The sequence below is a fragment of the Gouania willdenowi genome, chromosome 11 (assembly GCF_900634775.1).
Source record: "Gouania willdenowi chromosome 11, fGouWil2.1, whole genome shotgun sequence".
Classification (NCBI taxonomy): domain Eukaryota; kingdom Metazoa; phylum Chordata; class Actinopteri; order Blenniiformes; family Gobiesocidae; genus Gouania; species Gouania willdenowi.
Genome location: NC_041054.1, coordinates 24,706,789 through 24,726,822, shown reverse-complemented (window position 1 = coordinate 24,726,822; position 20,034 = coordinate 24,706,789). Strand labels below are relative to the sequence as shown.

Below are 20,034 nucleotides of genomic sequence, written 5' to 3'. Positions count from 1 at the left end.
GTATCTGTTGCTGTCATAATTGTAATTAAATTGTAATTGAGTTCAGATAATTGACTTTGTATTTGTACTTGCCATGAAAATTCTATAAAAAGTGTGAATTATGATTTAAGGCTAAACTGGGGAACCATGTTACAGTTCTATGTAATGTTCTACACATATGTAGTTAAAAATTATTCATATAAGTTTCATATCAAGCATTCCCACATTTTACCATTAAAAAAAAATGTTAATCAAGGGCTATACTGACACAAAAAATGCTCAGACGCCCACACCAAAAATATGAAATCTTTTATTTTCATTGAGCCTAACAAGGTAATCAATAGATAGGAAATAAATTAGATGATAGATATTTGTTTTTAGTGTATTTTACAGCTGATTTAGGACCTGTTATCATAAGAAATGCTAACAGAAAGGTTAACATTTAATAGGTTATTTATTTATAGGCTCAGTAATTGTAATATAACTTTTGTAATTGAGAACATAATTGTAATTGACTTTCAGATGATACAAAAACAATTGTAATTTAATGCTAATTAGGAAAAATGCTAGTCACTGATATCATAATTGAACTGTAATTGAACATGGATAATTTAAAATGTAATTGTAACTGAAAAATGTAATTGACCCCAATCCTGACTCAAGTTAATTTTTTTGAAGTGAAAAAGTTGTATCCAGACACCCTTAGAAATAATTAGACTTTGGTTTAAACAGACACATCTTTATTTAATTCATTAAAAACGTGCATCATGAATCTGTTTTAAAAAGAAGCTGTTATGAAGTGGCCTTTCACTAAATATTAATTCTCATTACTAAATGGTTTTTTTCTCATACTTTTGGCTTATCAGTTTTATACAAAGCATGTTTACTCGCTGGCCCTGCTTCAAAATGCACTTAGTGTTAACTTACTACCACAAACTTTTTCCACATTTTAATATTGATTCTTTGCAACATGTTGTCTTTGGGGAACTTGGCTGGCTTTTGCACACACAAAGAATGATGCATTGTGTGTGTGTGTGTGTGTGTGTGTGTGTGTGTGTGTGTGTGTGTGTGTGTGTGTGTGTGTGTGTGTGTGTGTGTGTGTGTGTGTGTGTGTGTGCGTGTGTGCGTGTGTGTGTGTGTGTGTGCTGGTTTATAAATAACCAAGAAGCTGACACAAGCAGAGATCCACCTCTGGCTGTCAGAAGTGTGCAACTCAATGAATCAGATACAAACCAACAAAGTGAAGCTCAGCTTCAGATTCACTCAATGATCTAAACCCAATTCACAGTGACTATGGGTGGATTCTGCTGCTCAAATTAAATGTGAAAAACAAAAAAAACTTGCTTAAACCTTCATTTCTATATTTGTAAAGCCATATTTACACATGAAATAAATGGAAACAGGCACTCGCGGAACAAATCAGAGCCGGGCTGGGGGCGGGGCAAATGACCGGGCCTTTTAAACCCAAATAATAAAGCTCATGAAAACATCATTTTACAACAAACACATGCCCGCAACATCAGGGCTTACAATGGAGAACGACTGTCATTTTGAAGTCCATCAAACGGACATGATGTATAACAAAACAACAAAAACATTAGACTACATGGTCACTAATATCAAAGCAACACAAATTCAAAGCAGTTCAGCACCACTGATAGCGACCGCATCATTTTGACAGCCATTTTAACTATTTCAACTCAGAGCCTGTATCAGTAGCTATAAAGTTTAGTAAAACTGTCACAGCGGCCCACATGTTCACAAACACTATTTCAAAATGAAGTACTATAGACCTACCATGTTGTTTACATATATAATGCTTGAAAAATGTAAAAATGGCAATGAATGAACCACTGTTAAGGTTCGTAAATAGTTTGTAGTATGTAGAAAGGTTGTCACCTGAGGACGCGGCCGCTTATTTAAGGAAACTGACTTTAAGTACAGGTGAATAACTGCAGGACCCATGCAGCAATTCCGAGTGGTTATCTGATTAGTTCTCCTGGCCCGATGTTCAATGGCCAGATTTTTATACATATCTGATAGAAAAACCCTGTGTAGATACGAAAGAAAACCTAAAAGCATTAAGTCTAGATGATTATAACTACTTGTTATGAACAGGCAGGTAGGCGGGCTGCTGTACTCCTATTACCAAAGGTTTCCGTGTATTTCTGCACAGTCTGATCAGTTTCAACGGATGAGTTTCCATCTCTACATTAAGTCTCCTCCTCACTGTCCCATGTCTGCATATCAGTCCATTTACAGCTTTTCATGGTGACTTTTTACTGGATCCAGACTGAGATAGTGCTCCATCCGCTCCCATGAACCATCTTCTAGGCAGTTCTCCAGTTGTTTTGCACCGAGCCTGCGTGCACATGCACCTAATTTAGTATGCATACGTCACACAAAATGGATCTATATAACCTTTGTATAAATCTGAATGATGGAAGATGTTAGACTGTGCCTATACTCTGGGCGTCTCTGGGCACAAGTCATGGGAGGGCCTGCCTTCTCCAGCTCCCCTGAGCCGTGGTAGAGACCCGGCTCACTTAAGTCCGACCTCCAGTAGCCCCACCTCTGGAAACTGGCCTGAAGGCTGTTCATGTCAGGTTTCCTCTGTCTAACAGTAAAAGGCTGAGATATCACACTAACTATTTGCCTGGTCGAAATGAAGTTTGACTAGTCTTCTTTTAAACCAGGAATGGACAACTTTTATCACAGCGGGGGCCAAATTGTAAACACATTCATGTCAAAATTTAGAATAATGACCAATCTGAGCATAAACACAATACATAACAAAGGGTTTAATCTGTTTTTGCTGTCCTTTGTACATTTTTCTCCAATTTTGTGTTATATGAGTCATTCAGTTCAGTTCAGTTTATGTTTGTCATACAGGTACGTGTTTTTAGAGTACATTTCTGTATTTTGTTGTCCTTTTGTGCAATTCTTTGTAATTTCATAGGGTTTTTGTGTTTTTTTTCTATTGGTTTTTTGTATTTCTCTGTTATTTTGTGTGTTTACTTTGGGAGCTGCACTAAATTATATCGAGGACTGCATGTGGCCCCTGAGTCGCAAGATGCCCTTGTCTGCCATGACAGTTTAAAAACTTCAACATTACAATATTTGTGAGAAAAGTCAGTGTTCCTTGTTCCATATGAGAGCTAAAGTATTTATAAAATGATTTACAACTTCTACCCTTCAAACTGAAATTTCTTTCTTCAACACTCATTTGTTGTTATTTAACAGAAGTTTCCATTTACTGAGAAACCGCACTATGCAGTGAATTATTTTATTCTCACTGTGTCAAATATGTAAGTGAGCAGGAGTTTCTTGGATGAAAACTGGTTATTTTTCCTGCAGTGCCAGAAAAGACAGCGTGCGACGACAGCACAACTTGTACCATTCAGTAAAGTTGCTGGAAATGGTTTCTAAAAGAAAATTAGTTTATCCTAAACTTCACAAATAATGTCTGTGCAATGTGAAAAGGCTCTTTTTCAAAGCTTAGAGAGGTTATGTGTATGTATGTGTGAAATATAATGATTATTAATGAAAAATTAACCCCTTAAAAGGATCACCACTGTTTGTTGATTTCTGCCATTGATGTTGAACACCTGCTGACTTTAACATAAATCATGCTTTTCATTCTGCACCATACTATGTCTGGTCCATCTTTGCCATGAAACCAGTCATTCATGATCACCCATCACTATATGTAGATTGTATCGGAAAGATGGTGATGATGGGCTTAGCGCTGCAACTAACGATTATTTTTATAATCGATTAATCGGCCAATAAATTAATAAATTAATAAGAGTTTTTTTTAAACACAGTACTTTTAAACCCTGCTTAAGCTGATTAAACTGTAATAAAAGTGTCTCGCACACAAAAACAAACACTTGCACACAAAAACTTGTGCGCGCACATGCACAAACACTCATGGTGCGCGCACACAAACACTAAGTGGTGCACACACACACAAACACTAAGTGGTGCACGCACACACAAACACAGCACGCACATACACAAACACTTGTACGCGCGCACAAACATTTGTGGTGTGTGCACACAAATGCGCACGCACACAAACACTGCGTGCACATACACAAACACTTGTGCGTGTGCACACACAAACATTCGTGGTGTGCGCACACAAACTCACGTGCACGCGCGCACACACAAACACTGATGAACACAAGATGATGAAAGGAAAACAAAACAGAAAAGTGTAAAGTGACACGGACCTGATGCAGAAATGGGTAAATCCTAAAAAAGAATCGGCATTTTGAAAAGGAAACTAAGCCCTAATAATGTACCCCAGAGGTGGGCAACTTCCACACAGCGGGGGCCACAAAAAAGTGTATGTTTAATCGAAGGGCCACATTATCATCATTCATGTCAGCATTTAGCATATTAAACGATCTGAGCAATAACACAGGAAACAAAAAAGAGTTTTTATTGTTATTTTGTGTGCTTTTTGTGCATTTCTGTTGTCCTGTAAATGTTGTCATTTTTTTTTTTTTCTTGTTTAAGAAAAGCAATTTTTTTGTGTTTTTCAAAAATGTTTCTCCTGTCTTTTTAGCTACTTTTGCTTTTATTTACTGTAATACTGTATATCTTTTTAGTTATTTTGTGTGTTTTTATCTTGTTTTGTGTTATTTGGCGTAATTTTGTGTATTACTGTTCCTTGTATTCTGCTTATTTTCTTCTATTTTCCTGCAATGTTGTAATTCTTTGTATTTTGTGATGCATTCTTGCTTTTGTTTTATGTATTTTTCTGTCATTTTGTATGCTTGCTTTGGGGGCTGCATAATATTAGGCCGAGAGCTGTATGTGCACCCCGGGTCTCCAGTTGCCTATGTCTGGTGTATACCTTGATGCTCCATTACCAGTGAAACTCTGTGTTTACATTGTTGGAGCCACAGCCTCTTATCAGACAAAGGAGTGAGCAGCAGTAGAGTGGTACAAAATTTACAACTAGACCCACTCCTGGGTAATTACTCAGCCTTTCCATATCCAATGCCTGTGGGCAGAATACTCACAACTCTTCCCCCACCATCAACTCTCTCATGGAGCGTAATGAGGCACGCACACACTAAACACAAAGCCCATCCTTAAATTCTGTGTGTGTGTGCACGTTAAGTCAATGGGTGTCACTGAAGCTGTCTGTGAAACTGAAGGAACAAAAAGAACATAAAGCCACAGCAGAATGGGAGCTTTTAATGGATTTTGGAAACCCTAAAGTGTGAGAACACAATTGTATGCGTTAATGAGGATTAGGAGGAACGGTTAGAGACAGCAGAGCGATGAGGGACAACGTGAAACAGAACTAAACAGCTGGATTCACAAAGTGACAAAAAAACAGCTGTCATTAACCTTCCATTAGGCTTGATGTTTTATAATTACATAGATTAGTCTTAAACACTGATGTTTCAATTAAAAATCAACCACACATCTACAGCAGAAACATTTCAACAAGTGCTACATTAATACAGTGAGAGATTTCAGAAAAGGACATGTGTCGTAACATTGTTTGAGTAATCAGAGGCTTAGTGTTTAGTCACAGTGAGGCACAAATAGTGAGTCTATTATTAGATTTAAAACATACTGGCCACGGTTACATGATGTTTTTTTTTAAATAATTATTCTGAATTAAAGTGTTCTGCTTTGTCTTTGCATAGAAATAGTAATTCCGAATTGAGGTTTACATGAAAAACAGGTTAAATCGGCTTTTTTCTGCTTTAGGTCTGGGGGTTGGGCAGGGTTCTGAATGGACAGGGGGCGAACGTGACGTATTCACGCCTTTCGGGAAAAACACACAACATATCTTTTACTGTCGGCTAAAACAGAGAATGTCACATGAGAACTGTTTTGATTGTAGATCTGAAGAAGCAGCTCGACATTAACACGGTTTCACTTTGGTCCGCTGAGAAGGAGAAGGAGATGAAGGAACTAATGTTTTGTTTGCTGATGTCCGTGCGTGTGTAATAAGTCTGCGTGAATGTCCGCATGTTTATGCTTCCGTCCATCCACTCTTTTCATTATATGCATGTGTTCTAAGGCTCCTATTAGATAAATAGTCTCAGCTCTAGTCTGGGCCGTATTCTTGGATGACGTTGTCACCGCGCATCATCGTGACTGGCCAAGCATGCGCAGAACAACTGGAATTAACCTAAAGCTCCTAATTCGGATTTAAATTTAATTCATAATTAAATTTGCGATTTATATATATATGTGTGTGTGTGTGTGTGTGTGCCAACATGACAACGTCTATGCAGAATAATTATGTATGTGCATTTCTCTACATTAGACTAAGCAGACCCTCCAGGAATTTGCAATGTTGTGATCGCAACTATTAATGCAAATTCAGCCAATACCCGCAAATTCTGCGTGGCCCTGCCATTCTGTTCAATCACTGCAACATTTCTGACTAAAGATTTCCGGTCGATTCAGCGACACAACGTGGCTGAAGCCCGTCCGCCTTGTGTAAGCCACATCAACATCCAAAGCCGGCAGCCATTATCAGCCGTTGGAAGTCTCCCTGTGCGAGCGAAATCACCATTTAGTCTGGTTACAGACTGTGTCGCAACAGCCAAAACGCAAAAACGCGAAACTGCGGCAAACGTGTCTCACGAATGCAACTGTTTAATGATCTCCTGCTGCTCTAGAAAAACTTTTAAAGAAAATAACCTGATTAAACCTCTACTATTATATATGATCTTTGATAGAGCTTCATTACAGGTACTGTCTAAAACTGTATCAATAGCCAATGTCATTGGTGCTTGCACAAATTTACAAATTGCTGAACACATGAGACTCTTCTGCAGCAAAGGTGTTTGTAGCAAAAGTTATGAGTGCATTGATGAAATTCTCACAAATTGGCAAATTGACCAGTTTAGGCAAGTTATAGAATCTAATAAAGCCTCAAAATGCTGCAACTTTTGCCACATTTTTTTTTTTTTTAAAGTTGCAAAATCAGGCATTTTAGGCCGCAACAATCACAGAAATGGGCAGCGAAATCCTGGAGGGACTGACTAAGACACCTGACTAATTGTCTTTTTGTGATAATGGTATTTATAGATTATAGATTTTCTTTTTCTTTTTTTTTTTTTTTTAAAATATGACAGTCGTGTCATCTTTATGGATGGAATTCAGGTGACCTCCTCTTCAACTGCTCGTCATTAAACCAGCTGGTGTAAATGGCTGAATTAACCACTTGACACTTGATCTGTTGAAGCTGCAGTATTGCACCACACGCCCCAGCCTCCTTTTTACTGTTCATCCTCTCGAGGGACCTCTCTCAGCTCTGAGGTTAAAGGTCACCCTGAGAGAAAGAGGAGGTGGCACTTTGCTCATGGGATGTAATGGTCAAAGGAGGATGAACAAAGGCTGGAGGTGAGGCTTCGTCTCCCTTTTGTGTGTCACATGGACAGGAGCAGCTGCAGCAAAAGTTCCAAACAGAGCCACACATCAAAACATTTATTGAATGCAAAGCCAATTCTGCTATATGATACTCTTATGAAAATGTAAGCTTTAATAAAGAGCCTGACACCAAAGACCAGAGATGTTCAGATGTGTGACTGTCTGAACTGAGGGCCACACTATCAACATTCATATCAGCATTTAGAATATGGACTGATCTGAACATTAACACAGGAAAAACCAACAAAGGCTTTGGTCTGTTTTCTGGTGTGATTTTACATATTTACGTTCATTTTTTAATATTTTTATTGATTCAATTCAATTCAACTTTATTTATATAGCTTAAATTACAACAGTGGTCATCTCGAAGCGCTATCAAAATATAAAGTTCTTAAGAAAGTGGTTTTGGAAATGTGTCTTATCATATCTATGCAGATGATATTCAGTTGTACTGCTGCTTTAATGACTCAGAGTTTCACTTTTTATCTGAGTTCTTGGAATGTGTAACTTGCATCAAAAACTGGTTGTCATTGAATTACTTTCAGATGAATTCTAACAAAACAGAAACTCTGTTCATCGCTCCTGATAAAAAAGATCCCTCGGATTAAAAACTCTTTTGGTGTTCTGGGCTCGTCTGTTAAAACCAGCCTCAGAAACCTTGGGGTTGTTTTTGATCAATCAATGTCTTTGGAAGGACACTGTCATCAGCTGACCAAAAAACTATCACCTGAGAAATATCTCTAAAGTGAGGAATTTGTTGTCTAAATCGAATCTCGAAATAATCATCTATGTGATCATCTCGTCTCGCATTGATTGCTGTAATTCTGTTTTCACTTGTTTCAACAAGTCGACTCTAAAAAAGACTTCATATTGTAGAAAATGCTGCTGCCAGACTTTTGACCGGTGCACCCAGAACAGCCCACATTACCCTCATTCTATTCTAAGTTTTCATTGGCTTCCAGTCAAATTTTGCATCAAGTTTAAAATTTCAGTCCCGACTTTCTGTGCGTTGCATGTTCGGGCCCCTCAGTATATCACTGATTTGTTGTGTTCCTATACTTCAGGGCGCAGCCTTCGGTCTTCAGACCAGGGTCTCCTGAAGATCCCTAAACTCATTTTAAAACCCGGGAGACCTGGTATTCCAGGCTGTAGCCTCCAGTCCCTCCGTGAGCTTGACTGTGTGGACTCTTGAAGACTTCGCTTTTCAGAAAAGCTTTCGTTTAATTGATTTGTAACTTTTGTTATCCTATTATGTTGTTGCTCCTGTTGTTTTAAATCCTTTTTTATGATGTTGCTCCTGTTGTTTTAAATTCACCTTTGTTTTGTACAGTACTTTGTGATTATTATCTGTGAAAAGCGCTTTATAAATAAAAATGTACTGACTAACTTACTTCAGTGGGAATGGTCAATACCCTAATAATAGTTGTAGTATATAGTAGACAGTATATACTCATTGAGTTTGTAGTGTATAATATGTTAGTGTGCCATTTCAAACACAGTTTTTATCTTAGTTCTTGATTTTTGGAATCGGGGTAACAGTAGGGATGCACCAATACCACTTTTCCCAATCCGATAAAATAATGATACTTGGGTATGTGTGCTTGCCATTTGTGAAAGTAACTAATTACAAGTACTAACATTACCATAAATGAGTTGCTTTTATGGGTACTTGTAGTTTTTTGAGTACATTTCTAAATCAGTAATTTTACTTGCACTTAAGTACGTTTTAAAAGAAGTAACGCGATTAGTTATGTTTCTACACCCAACCACTACTGAGTACATTATAATTTTTTGTTTTAAAATGATCAGAGAACAATTAAATGCGTCACATTATACCCGACCAATCAGATTAAACGTAATGCACCGCGCCAAAACAGCACTGAAAGCAGGTTATTTTCTTCGTTTTAGAGTTTATAAATGGAGCTATACTTAAGAGCCTGTGAAATTGTTTATTTTGAATTTAATTAATTGGTGTTATTTTATTTAAAAAAAGAATTGTACATTTTGACAAACCTTTTATTTCATACAGATTCCTTTGTGGAAAATAAATTAAGATTTAATTGTGTTAGATTTGATCTCTTCCTTTATAAGTTTAGACTTTTTACTTGTACTTGAGTATTTTATGTATGACTTACTTGTACTTGTATTTGAGTACAAATTCAATCAAGTAACGGTACTTCTACTTGAGTAGGATATATCAGTACTCTTTACAATTCTGGTGCTTGCCAATCGGTACCGATACCAATACCTATACTACAAACACAAAAACATATTAAGCAAAATGCAATAAAGACAGATTTAGTTTTCTTCTCTGCTTGTTACAAAATGTTTATATATTAGACAAAAATAACTTCTGACCCTAGTTACCAGTTCAAATTCCACTTAATCCAACACGTTGTTGTGTCCTTCACCTGCATTGCCCTATGGAAACGTGCTGGTCAGAAGGACTGCAGGCAGTAGCCAGTTTTCACTTAGACCGCCCCAGGGCAGCTGTGGCTACACAATGGTGTGAATGAGTAATAGTTTGTGTCCATGCTTTGAGTTTCTACTGAGAAAAAAAAAATGATGTAAGAAAGATTATGTGTTTTACCAATGCGGCATTTGACAAAGTGGATGAAGCTAGCCTGTCCTTTCCACAGCATAGAATATCCCACGCTTAACTGCATAGAGGCTGCCTGTGTTACAGCACTAAATGTGAAGCTGGAAAAGATAAATCACAAGTGACTGAATTGAACGAAATACACACCATGGGGAAGTTATAGGCTTTTAGGCTATTGACAAGTAATGAAGGCGTCTCAACTGAAGATGTTCAATAATAGCTGTTTGTTGTTATCCAACTGGCCCATGATGTCAGACAATACATTTTTGATATTAGCCGATACTGATGCATACATAGAACCCATCCCACAAACCTAATTTAAAGGTCCAGTAATATGCTATTTTTTGCCCATCTCCATTTGTTCTAAGCAGTGTTGGGCGTTTTACTTAAAAAAAAAAAAAGAAATTAGTTACCGTTACAAATGATATCTCCCAAAAAGGAATTGAGTTAGTAACTCAGTGTCAAACAGTATTAATTTCGTTGACTAAATTTTTTCGTCATTAATTTCGTCACAAATATGTTTTTGCGGATGAAAACTAAATGAACACTAAAAAAGAAGTCACTGATTGAGACTAAAACTATGCCTAAATTGATTGACATTATCGTAAAACAAATAAAGGACGAGACGTAAGTAGACGTGCAAGATGTAGCCTGGAATCCACCCTAATCTCCTTGTATTATTCATACAGGTGATTTGTCTGGAAGCGCTCATGGCGTTTGAGTTCTGGTGGCTGAGCGGGGTGGGACAAACACGCGCAAACAATCAAACAACAACGACAAGCGTAGTTCTTTTTCCTTAAATGAGGCCAGCAGACATAAACAGCGTGTAATACGGTACAGACTAACGGTTTTAAAGCCTCTTCTTGTTGTGATTTCAATAATATATCCAAGTCTTTTAAAACTGAGCAGACCACAGCTGCGAAGGTCTTCTCCATGTCACCCGCCATGTTTGTTTTGATACTGCTTGGCGCACGGGATATGACGTTTTTTCCTGTTCGGCTCCCATTGGCTCGCAGTCATACCGGTGGTGGTAAGCTACAATGTAGCCACAGCTAGGGCAGAATGACAGAGGCGTGGACATTTATGCACAATTCATACTCACTTATACAAGGCAATGTGGATAAAGTGCCTTGCCCAAGGACACAACGACAATGACTCGGTTGGAGCGGGATTTGAACCCACAACCCTTCAGTTATTGAACAATCCACTCTACCACTGAGTCATGGTCGCCCTATATCAAAGGCGATATGAGGCGTTTTAACGGCTACTAAAAATGGAACTGATTGTCAGCGCTCACACTGCGCTTCCTATTATCTATATACTGGATTATCTATATATTGAGTGTAAATATATATATCTGTGGATAAAGGGATTAGTGGTTAAGGGAGCAGGCTTGTAATCGTAGGTTCACTGGTTCTAATCTCCCTGTTGATCGGTCCCTTATATTAACCCTAACTGCTCCCATAGCTGCCCACTGCTCCTGAGGGAGGAGTTAAATGCAGAGAACACATTTCGTGTATGTAGCTTTGCATATACGACAATAAAGTATAATGTATATTCTGTATTAAACCGCAGTGTTTGTTTTTCGTGTGAGGAAGTTTGAGAGGGAGGAGCTCACATTCTTTTCGGGTAGGAGGAGCCAGAATTGTCAGGAGGAGGAGTTTCCGCCCGTTTGGAGTTGACTTTTTTACAAAATGTAGAATAACAAAGGAGGGAGGAAACAGAACTTTTTCAACTTTGGCCCTCTGAATGAGGCTAAAGGAATGTATATTATTATTATTATTATTATTATTATTATTATTATTATTATTATTATTATTATTATTATTATTATTATTATCTATCCTACTTTTTTTTCTACTACTGTAATGTGTGTGTTTTTGGTCCCTATTTTTAACAGTCTTTTACTTAATTATAGGCTTATTTTATTGTTTATTCTTTCTTTTGTCTTTGTTAACATTTTTATTCTTTTATTTGTGATGTGTTCTGTGGCTGTAACAAAAGCAATTTCCCCCTGGGATTAATAAAGGAATTCTGATTCTAATATCACTGTAGCAAAACCATTATAAAGTAATACTACCCCTATATGTTTGATGATGTTTACTTTAAAATTGACATAATACACACATCGGTGTCATTGCACTGCTCGTTTTTTCAATATCGGTGGAAAAGTCGATACAGATTTCGACCAACATGCAATTATAAGCGGATACTAATGGTGGACCTATTATACCACCCAGAGTCAGAACTTTTGTAGATGCTAGTCAGAAACGCAGTACATTAAACAGTCGCTATCCCTCTATTGACGCTTGGAGTAGGAAGAAGAAACTTCTTAAACTGTTGTGAAATAAGTACTGCTGTCAGATTTCAAAGAAAAACAAGCTGAAATCCAAAGTCAGTCTCCTTTCACATCTGATTGTGTTATCTGTCACATAGTTTGAGTAAACCTGATGGAAGATAACCCTAGAGGACCTTCCTGTTGACAGAACAACAAGCTACAACGCTTCTGGGAAGATTCTGCTCAAACAGATAAGACAAAACAAGTGCTACCCCATCAAATCCATTTTCCCAGATGATAAAGCCAACCTTTACATTTTTGGTTCATAGCTTGGGCTGACTGGTTGCATCTGTTCCAGGGTAACATGAGAACTCCTCTTGAAAAACCAATATGCAACATGGATGCATAGTCAAATACTTCCAAATCTAAATTGTCTCAAAAAATGCCGTTTGCTTGTCTTGCATAGGTTGTATAGCTTAAGCAGCTCATATCACAAGTGCTCTGATTACTCTGCCGTCTGCTGTAAATCTCTGAGTAAAGAAACCCTTTGGAAGAGCAACTGAACGCACGCTGATGGAGAGAAAACCTTAATCCCCAACATTCTGTCCGAGGCTTTCCAGCTTCGCTTGCTAAACACTCCTGGAACATTTCCTTCAAAAAGCTGCACAATAAGCACAACACACATATGTGGAATGTGAGAAAGAACAATACAAATACACACGTTAGGTAGATCAGGTTGGTTTGATTAGGGTTTCCAATGTTTTTCCTTTCAAAATTAACCAAATTTACCCATTTTAGTCACATTTGTGTCATGTTGCACTTTCCTCTTTCATGATCTTTCCCTAGTTAGATGACTTTACTGTAAGGCTGGGTTGATACCCTTTTGTCCCGATTCAATTTTAATCTAGATTCTAGGGTGCCGATTCGATTTAAAATGCGATTTTGATTTTACAAGTATTGCAATTCTACAGTGACAATTATAACATTTTTTTTCCTTATCCAAACACATAAGTTGAATCCTAAACTTCTTAGAAATATGTCACAGTTCCAAAAAACAATGCACATCACATCACATTCAGTCATTCACTGTTTTATCCTTATTTAATCCTTTATTTATTCATTGATTTATTATAATTTATACTGAAATAAACAAAAAACAACCTACATCAGAAAGGAGGAAAACAACATGTAAAAAACAAAAACAAATTTGTGCATAACTTTTTGAAGTTTAGTCCACTGAAACGTTTAATATTCATCAAGCTTATGCTTTGGAGTGTTTGGGTTTTTGTGTAGGAACAGGAGCTGGTCAACATGTTGGTAGTTAGGCTGCTCCAAAAGAGAAGTCACAATGTATTGCAGTGTGAAGATCGGCCTCATTTTTCTCCTCTTTTTCCCCTCATACCAACAACAGAATAACGTTTGTTTGTGAAGGAAGCCTGATTTTGCACATTACGCACAATAGTCGTCGTCATCATCATCCTAATCATCATCATCATCATCTGTCATCAATGTTACAACATCCTTCCAAGAAAAGGAGTGGACAAATCAAATCACAGCTGCTGCAACTCTTCTTCATGCTGCAAGTCTTCCTCGTGTTTGCACTCACTTGTTGGTGCATTACCGCCACCCAGTAGTTGCATACGAAAATATAAAAAATACAATTAAAAAAAATTTGATAATGGAAAGCAAAATCGATCATTAAAATCGGCACCCAAAAAATTGCAATAAATCGCAAAATATTTTTTTTTCCCACCCTTTATTTACTGGCCATTCAACTAAAAATTGTACCTGTCAGTCAGTCAGTCAATCAGTGCTAAAGGCAGGGTAGGTAATTTTCGAAAGCTAGCATGATTTTGAATGTAGCGTCCTCCGAGGGCTCCGCCTTTACTTTTTCTTTGTTCCTTTTTCAGAGCACATAAGATCTTAGTTTCTGTCAGGACATAAAGAAAATTTCAACCAAAAACTTAAAAAGTGTTTCTGGAAAAAATTACCTACCCTACCTTTAATAGAGCCCACTACTGTTGCTTATTTAATTTTCTTTTTCTTTTATATGCTGCAGAGACTTTACGTAAGTGGGATACGCTGAAATCATGCAAGATTATGTCTCAAGAGTGACGTTACCTATACTGCTGGACCTCAGCCACCCGCTTAAGGGGCAAATCCCATGGAAATGCATGATATGGTCTCAAAACATTATTTGTGAAATTCTAAATTATCGCCAACCAACGAATCACTGTGAAAACTAGTGTGCAAATGTGTGGTATTGTCCCAAGAAATGCATTTGAGGCATTTCTGTGTCATGTTTGGGTCTGGTTTTAAATAAAGATAGAATCTTTTTATATTAAATAAATAAAATAAAAAAGTGAAATTTCTTAAAACGTTTGAAATTGCTTTCTGAATTTAATAGGAGAATTTCATTTTCTGTTTTATGTGTTAACAGAACTTCAGAGCCCCTATATGATGCATAGTTAATTTGGCTACTCATCGGTCTCAGATTTCTATAATGCATTTAGTGAAATTAAATTCCAAACATTGCTGGAAACATCTGTCTCCTGAAAACACGCCCCATCCCCTCCATGACACTCTTGTGGCTAATTTCAGGGCTCCAAACATTTCCAATTTGTCTCATAGACCTAATTAAATAGTTCCTGTCCCCAGACATAAACAGACCACCTCCTGCACCACATTTCAGAGCAGAGGGATTAGGGATCGTACTTTTACCTCCCTATCAAATCATTTCATCAAAGCACAGTGTTTTACAACAGGCCACAATGGTTCACCACTAATATACTCAACGCTGCAGCTATTATTCTGTCAGTCAGCCAAACCAGCATCAGGGAGCCAAGTGCCGACACACTTTGGCCAAAAGGAAAGACACACACACACACACACACACACACACACACACACACACACACACACACACACACACACACACACACACACACACACACACACACACACAGTATCTAGGTTAAATTTGCCTAGCCAATCTGCTCTGGTTTCTCTATCCTTAATCTCCTCCCCTGAATTAACACCGTGGGAGGTAGTGCACATAATACCATAGAATATCAATTCCTTTCACCTATAACGAAGTAAACAACAACAAATACACAACATCAGCACCATTACACAAGGCTGTGACCCACTTCCAAATGTCCCTCTTGATTATGTGCAAACGTGTGTTTTTATCATTTTGTCTAACAATTACAGTGTTTTTATAATAGATTTGAAGACACCAAAAATGACCCTGGTATCAGAAACCATATTGTCTGGATAAGGCAGGAGTCCAAATTCCAGCCGGTTTGAACAGATTTCTAAAACATACTATCCATAACCACAGAAAGCTGCAAAACCAGCCCATCCCTTCTTCTAAATGGCTTACCATGATACGTCAACTCTCAGAATAATCAGAACATGAAATAATCCAAAAGCGCTATCGTTATTCAGAGCAGGTCACAAAATCGCATTTATTCAGACAATATCTTAATTATGGCCCCGCTCATAATTAAGATATCGTTTAAAATTTCCAGCCTAGATGCACGTCAGCCAAAACCTCAGGTTTAGTTACACTGAAAGAGTTTACAAGGGAAAGAGGATAAAAGCACTTGATTGGTAAATATATAATTTATACCTAGTAGGATATAAATGCTGAAAACTTTAATAAACAGTGTTTTCTAGGTTACCAAGCACCAAAATAGCCATAGGACAGTCACAATGTCTGGACCCATGTAGTTGCATAATAGTATAGTGCTGTTGCATAGTACAAGTTCACTTGGGTTAAAAATGGCATAGAAGCGGTTTGTCAGGAATATGATGACATACTGTAAAAAAACACTATTAGAAGGTATTCCATCCACCTAACATGTGTGTCAACCCTATTAGCAGAAGTGATACCCAGCAGGTTTGGATGCAACTCCTGAAGTCTTGACTGAGCTGCTTTTTCTTCCATGGAAGAGAATGTATTGATGGAAAATGATGGATGAGGAATGGTCCTCAGATTTACAGCAGACACCTGGAGTGCTGACATCACAGAAGGTGCATAGTGTCATCATTTTAACAGATAACAGCTAGAATTTAATAATGCCCAAGCAGGTGTAAGACATGCACGTTTATCACCTCTCAACCAAGAGGCTTCTTCAGTTCTTCATTTCCTCTTGAATAAGAGGTGAATTGTTTTCAAGCAAATCTTCAAGTCAAGTTGCCTTGACTAAACTACCAGAACCAATATGACAAAGACTAGGGGTGTCCTAATAGAACATCTTCACTTCCGATATGATATCGACATTGCAGCGTTGGGTGTTGCTGATCTGATACAATATCAGCACAAATCATACATAATTTTATTACTTGTTTTATTGTTAACAAAGGAGTTGTACATATTTTAACCTTAAACACAAGAGTATTCTACAATCCATCCATTCATGTTCTGCCATGCTTGCTCCTTATTCCTCATAAAAAAAATAAAGAAACAAAATAGAACACCCTGAAAAATAACCTCAATAAAGACAATTAAAACAATATATATTACATCAGAGATTTAAATTACTGATAATGGGCTATATGAATGCATCATTTCCGTGTTTGGTGTAAGGATGCAATGATAATGTTGCGGCATTCTAAATGCAGAAGTACCGGTGTTATACAGTAGTTTACCTGAATTTACACACGGAGAAGCTATCTCTATTTTTGTTCACAAATGACTCTAATAACCTTTTTTTAAACAAGCTGTGGAGCCAAACCTCAGCGTGGTGCCTTCACAGTAAGAACTATGACTTTGTTTTGGTTCAACTGGCGACCTACTTCTGACAGTCAAAAAATAAAAAAACTTCAGACAGTTGCAACATACTACAGGTTACATCTGGTCACAGGTAGAGTATAGACAAGAATAAAATACAAGCCTATTTACTGTCACTGACGAAACACGATCATGTGATGTGATTTCATTGTTTGTACATTGACTTGAATGTGTCGGTGGTAAAAGTTACGCAAGTGAAATGACAAACACACTTGAACATCATGCAGAAGACATGCCTTACACATAGAGATTCGTGCTGTAAACTTTCATTGACCTCCTATTATGTGTCCAACAAGTGTCCAACACCTTATAAATTCAGTTATCCCATCACAGGTTTAATCACAGCACACGTTTGTATTGTATTCAGTGAAACAGACGCTATGAGCTCATATTAACTGTTGTGAGAAGAGTATATATATATATATATATATATATATATATATATATATATATATATATATATATATATATATATATATATAAATAAGGGGAGACACAAATAATAAAACAATACAACAACAACTAAAGACGTGATTATAAAAGGCAAATATTGACTAAACCGAGCAGTGAGGTCGCTAGCATAACACAGTAGCAGTATTCAGTGATCGCCAGAAGTAAACAACCTTCCATTTTTTTTTTTTTTTTGACTGATTTGAGACCATTATCTGATACTTATCAGGTTGGGATATCCTCAACCTAGATGTCTTGGCAGACAGCTTATATATAATATCCTTTTACGAGTGTCCCTTGTACATAGCTGTATAAATAAATGACAGCTTTTCTATAGATTTCATAGAGTAATTATCTATTAAAGAGATCATTGCAATGGAGGCTCCACTCACAGCCTCATTGATCCTGAAAAAGTTAAGCTCTATTGCCAGCAAGATGCACATTGATCAGCCCTTACTGGTAGTGGTTGTGGGGGCGGGTGATGTTGCCGTTATCCTAGTGAAACCAGTAAATTGATCCAGTAAAACAAAGAGCTTTGGCAGTAGAAAAGGAGAACATTGATCTCCTGCAGGAACCCAAAGGGCACTTATGACCTTTTGGGGTCAAAATGATATCCACACATTCGCTCATTCCACGCTTCTATCACTCGTTCTCCTCCTTCTCTACTATCCTCCACCCCTCTGCTCACTGGACCATGCATCAGTATTGTGTCCTTCTGACCATGTGCTCACTCTCTCCCAGCTAGGGTAAGAGGCACCACCCAAAACAGCATCAGCAGAGTGCCGCAGCAGGGGGGAGCCAGCCTTGTTTTTTTTTTTTACTGCACACTGAAAATACACTATGTTTGAACTCTTCACCATCCACCTCTGTGCCTGATTTCTTTCTTCTCATCTTAACTCAGCCATCAACACAAACACCACAGTGCCTTACATCCACTCATTTAGCTTGGGGCTTATGTTTTTAAACCCAGTGCTAATCGTGAATGCACCACCTGCAGTTACAGCTTGCACACACCACCTCGTATCACTTGCACACATCCAACTGTGATGAATGAGTCCAATCATGAAGGAAGCTGAGGAGTCCCAGCCACCCGGGCTCACACCTTCTCTGGGCAGCCAAAGAGATGCTCACTTCAAGGACTGCAGTAAACACGTTTGTAGACCCTACTCAAGCAAAATGGCTCCAGCCATCATTCTCAGCCACATGGTAAAGAAAGAGATTGAGCCATAAACTTTTTTCCATCAAAACTAAGGCAATTTGTGAGCTGATGTGACCTTTACAAAGACTGTACTTAGTAGAAACGTGTCCAAAAAGCACTCCGATTAAGTTCCCAAGCAGCCCTTGAAGCCTGTTATGTACACAAACATTTAGACAGCCTTTAAATATTTAATCAACAATAACACAGGAGTAAGAGCATGGGACATCCAGCCAACATCTCAGCATCTCCAAGAACCAGGAGGAAGGCTCTGTGGAAGAGGATGAGTCTTACCTGTTTGCCAAATGTACATGGGTTTGGACTCAGATGCGGTTTGAGCATTCAGTCCCCAGATCCAAAAAAAGAGCAGTGTTAACCTCCACAGAGAGGAGAGCTTTGCCCCTTTGAAGAACCCCAGCATCCAAACAGCTCTGCCGGCCGGCCCCATGGCCAACAGCACACAGGGAGCTGCACTGTGGATCCCAATGCAGACGACAGGACAAGAAGAAGCTGGACTTGAGTGTGTTTTCTGGCTTTGTGCTTTGTCCTCGCTCTTGATCCAGGAGTAAGTAATCCCACAGGCTCTGCTGTGTTTCTCTGGTTTTGTGTCCTTACACCGGTAGCGTCTGTGATGAGTCAGAATGAGCTGGGGCTGTAATAATACTGGGAACAATAGATTCCCAGCCCAGCCTGCTGCTGCTGCTACTGCTGCTCTATGCCGGCTTGATGCGGCACCTCCCTCCTTTTCCCTCTCCCTCTCTCTCTCACTCTCTTCTACACACAGACACATGCACACATGCCCACCCTCTCCACCCTTCCTCCATCCACACCACCTCCCCTCTTCTACCTATTTCAAAGGACTGAGTGAAGCAGTTCTGCTCTCTGATAGAAGCAGACAGCTGGATAAAACATGATTGTTTGCATGCTAGTGAGACAGATTGTGAATATGTCAGATGATCCAGACAGGATTATTTATAACTGAAACAAGCCTTAAAGGGAATCTTTTATCAATATTCTACGAATTCTGAGAAATTGGGGGGGGGGGAAAGTGTTCGTAATCTATAACAAAACAGAGGCTGTCTAAATATTTGATTAATGTTAAGATCCAGAGCAAATCTTCTGTGTCACTATAGTCCATCAAACCTGCTGGAGACAATTTTATTTTATTTTCTAGAAATAGTGTAGGCCTCATAGATACAAAAATCGAAGCTCATATGCTCCTAAAAAAGATGTAAAAGATTGAAATTTGGTCAGAAATTCAGTCGGATTTGGAGTGAGCAGTGGGGAGAGGGTACTCTAGCATGAGTTGGTTGCCACTT

At 38.2% G+C, this 20,034-nt stretch overlaps 1 protein-coding gene across 1 annotated transcript in view; it reads right to left on the bottom strand.

Moving 5' to 3' along the window:
* thsd7aa (thrombospondin, type I, domain containing 7Aa) overlaps nt 1-19,424 on the bottom strand; it is a 198,972-nt gene extending 179,548 nt beyond the window's left edge. Inside the window, exon 1 of the mRNA XM_028461403.1 lies at nt 19,010-19,424. Coding sequence (XP_028317204.1) covers nt 19,010-19,163 — 154 coding nt within the window. The 5' untranslated portion in view covers nt 19,164-19,424. The remainder of the gene's footprint in view (nt 1-19,009) is intronic.
* Nucleotides 19,425-20,034: the final 610 nt, after the last annotated feature.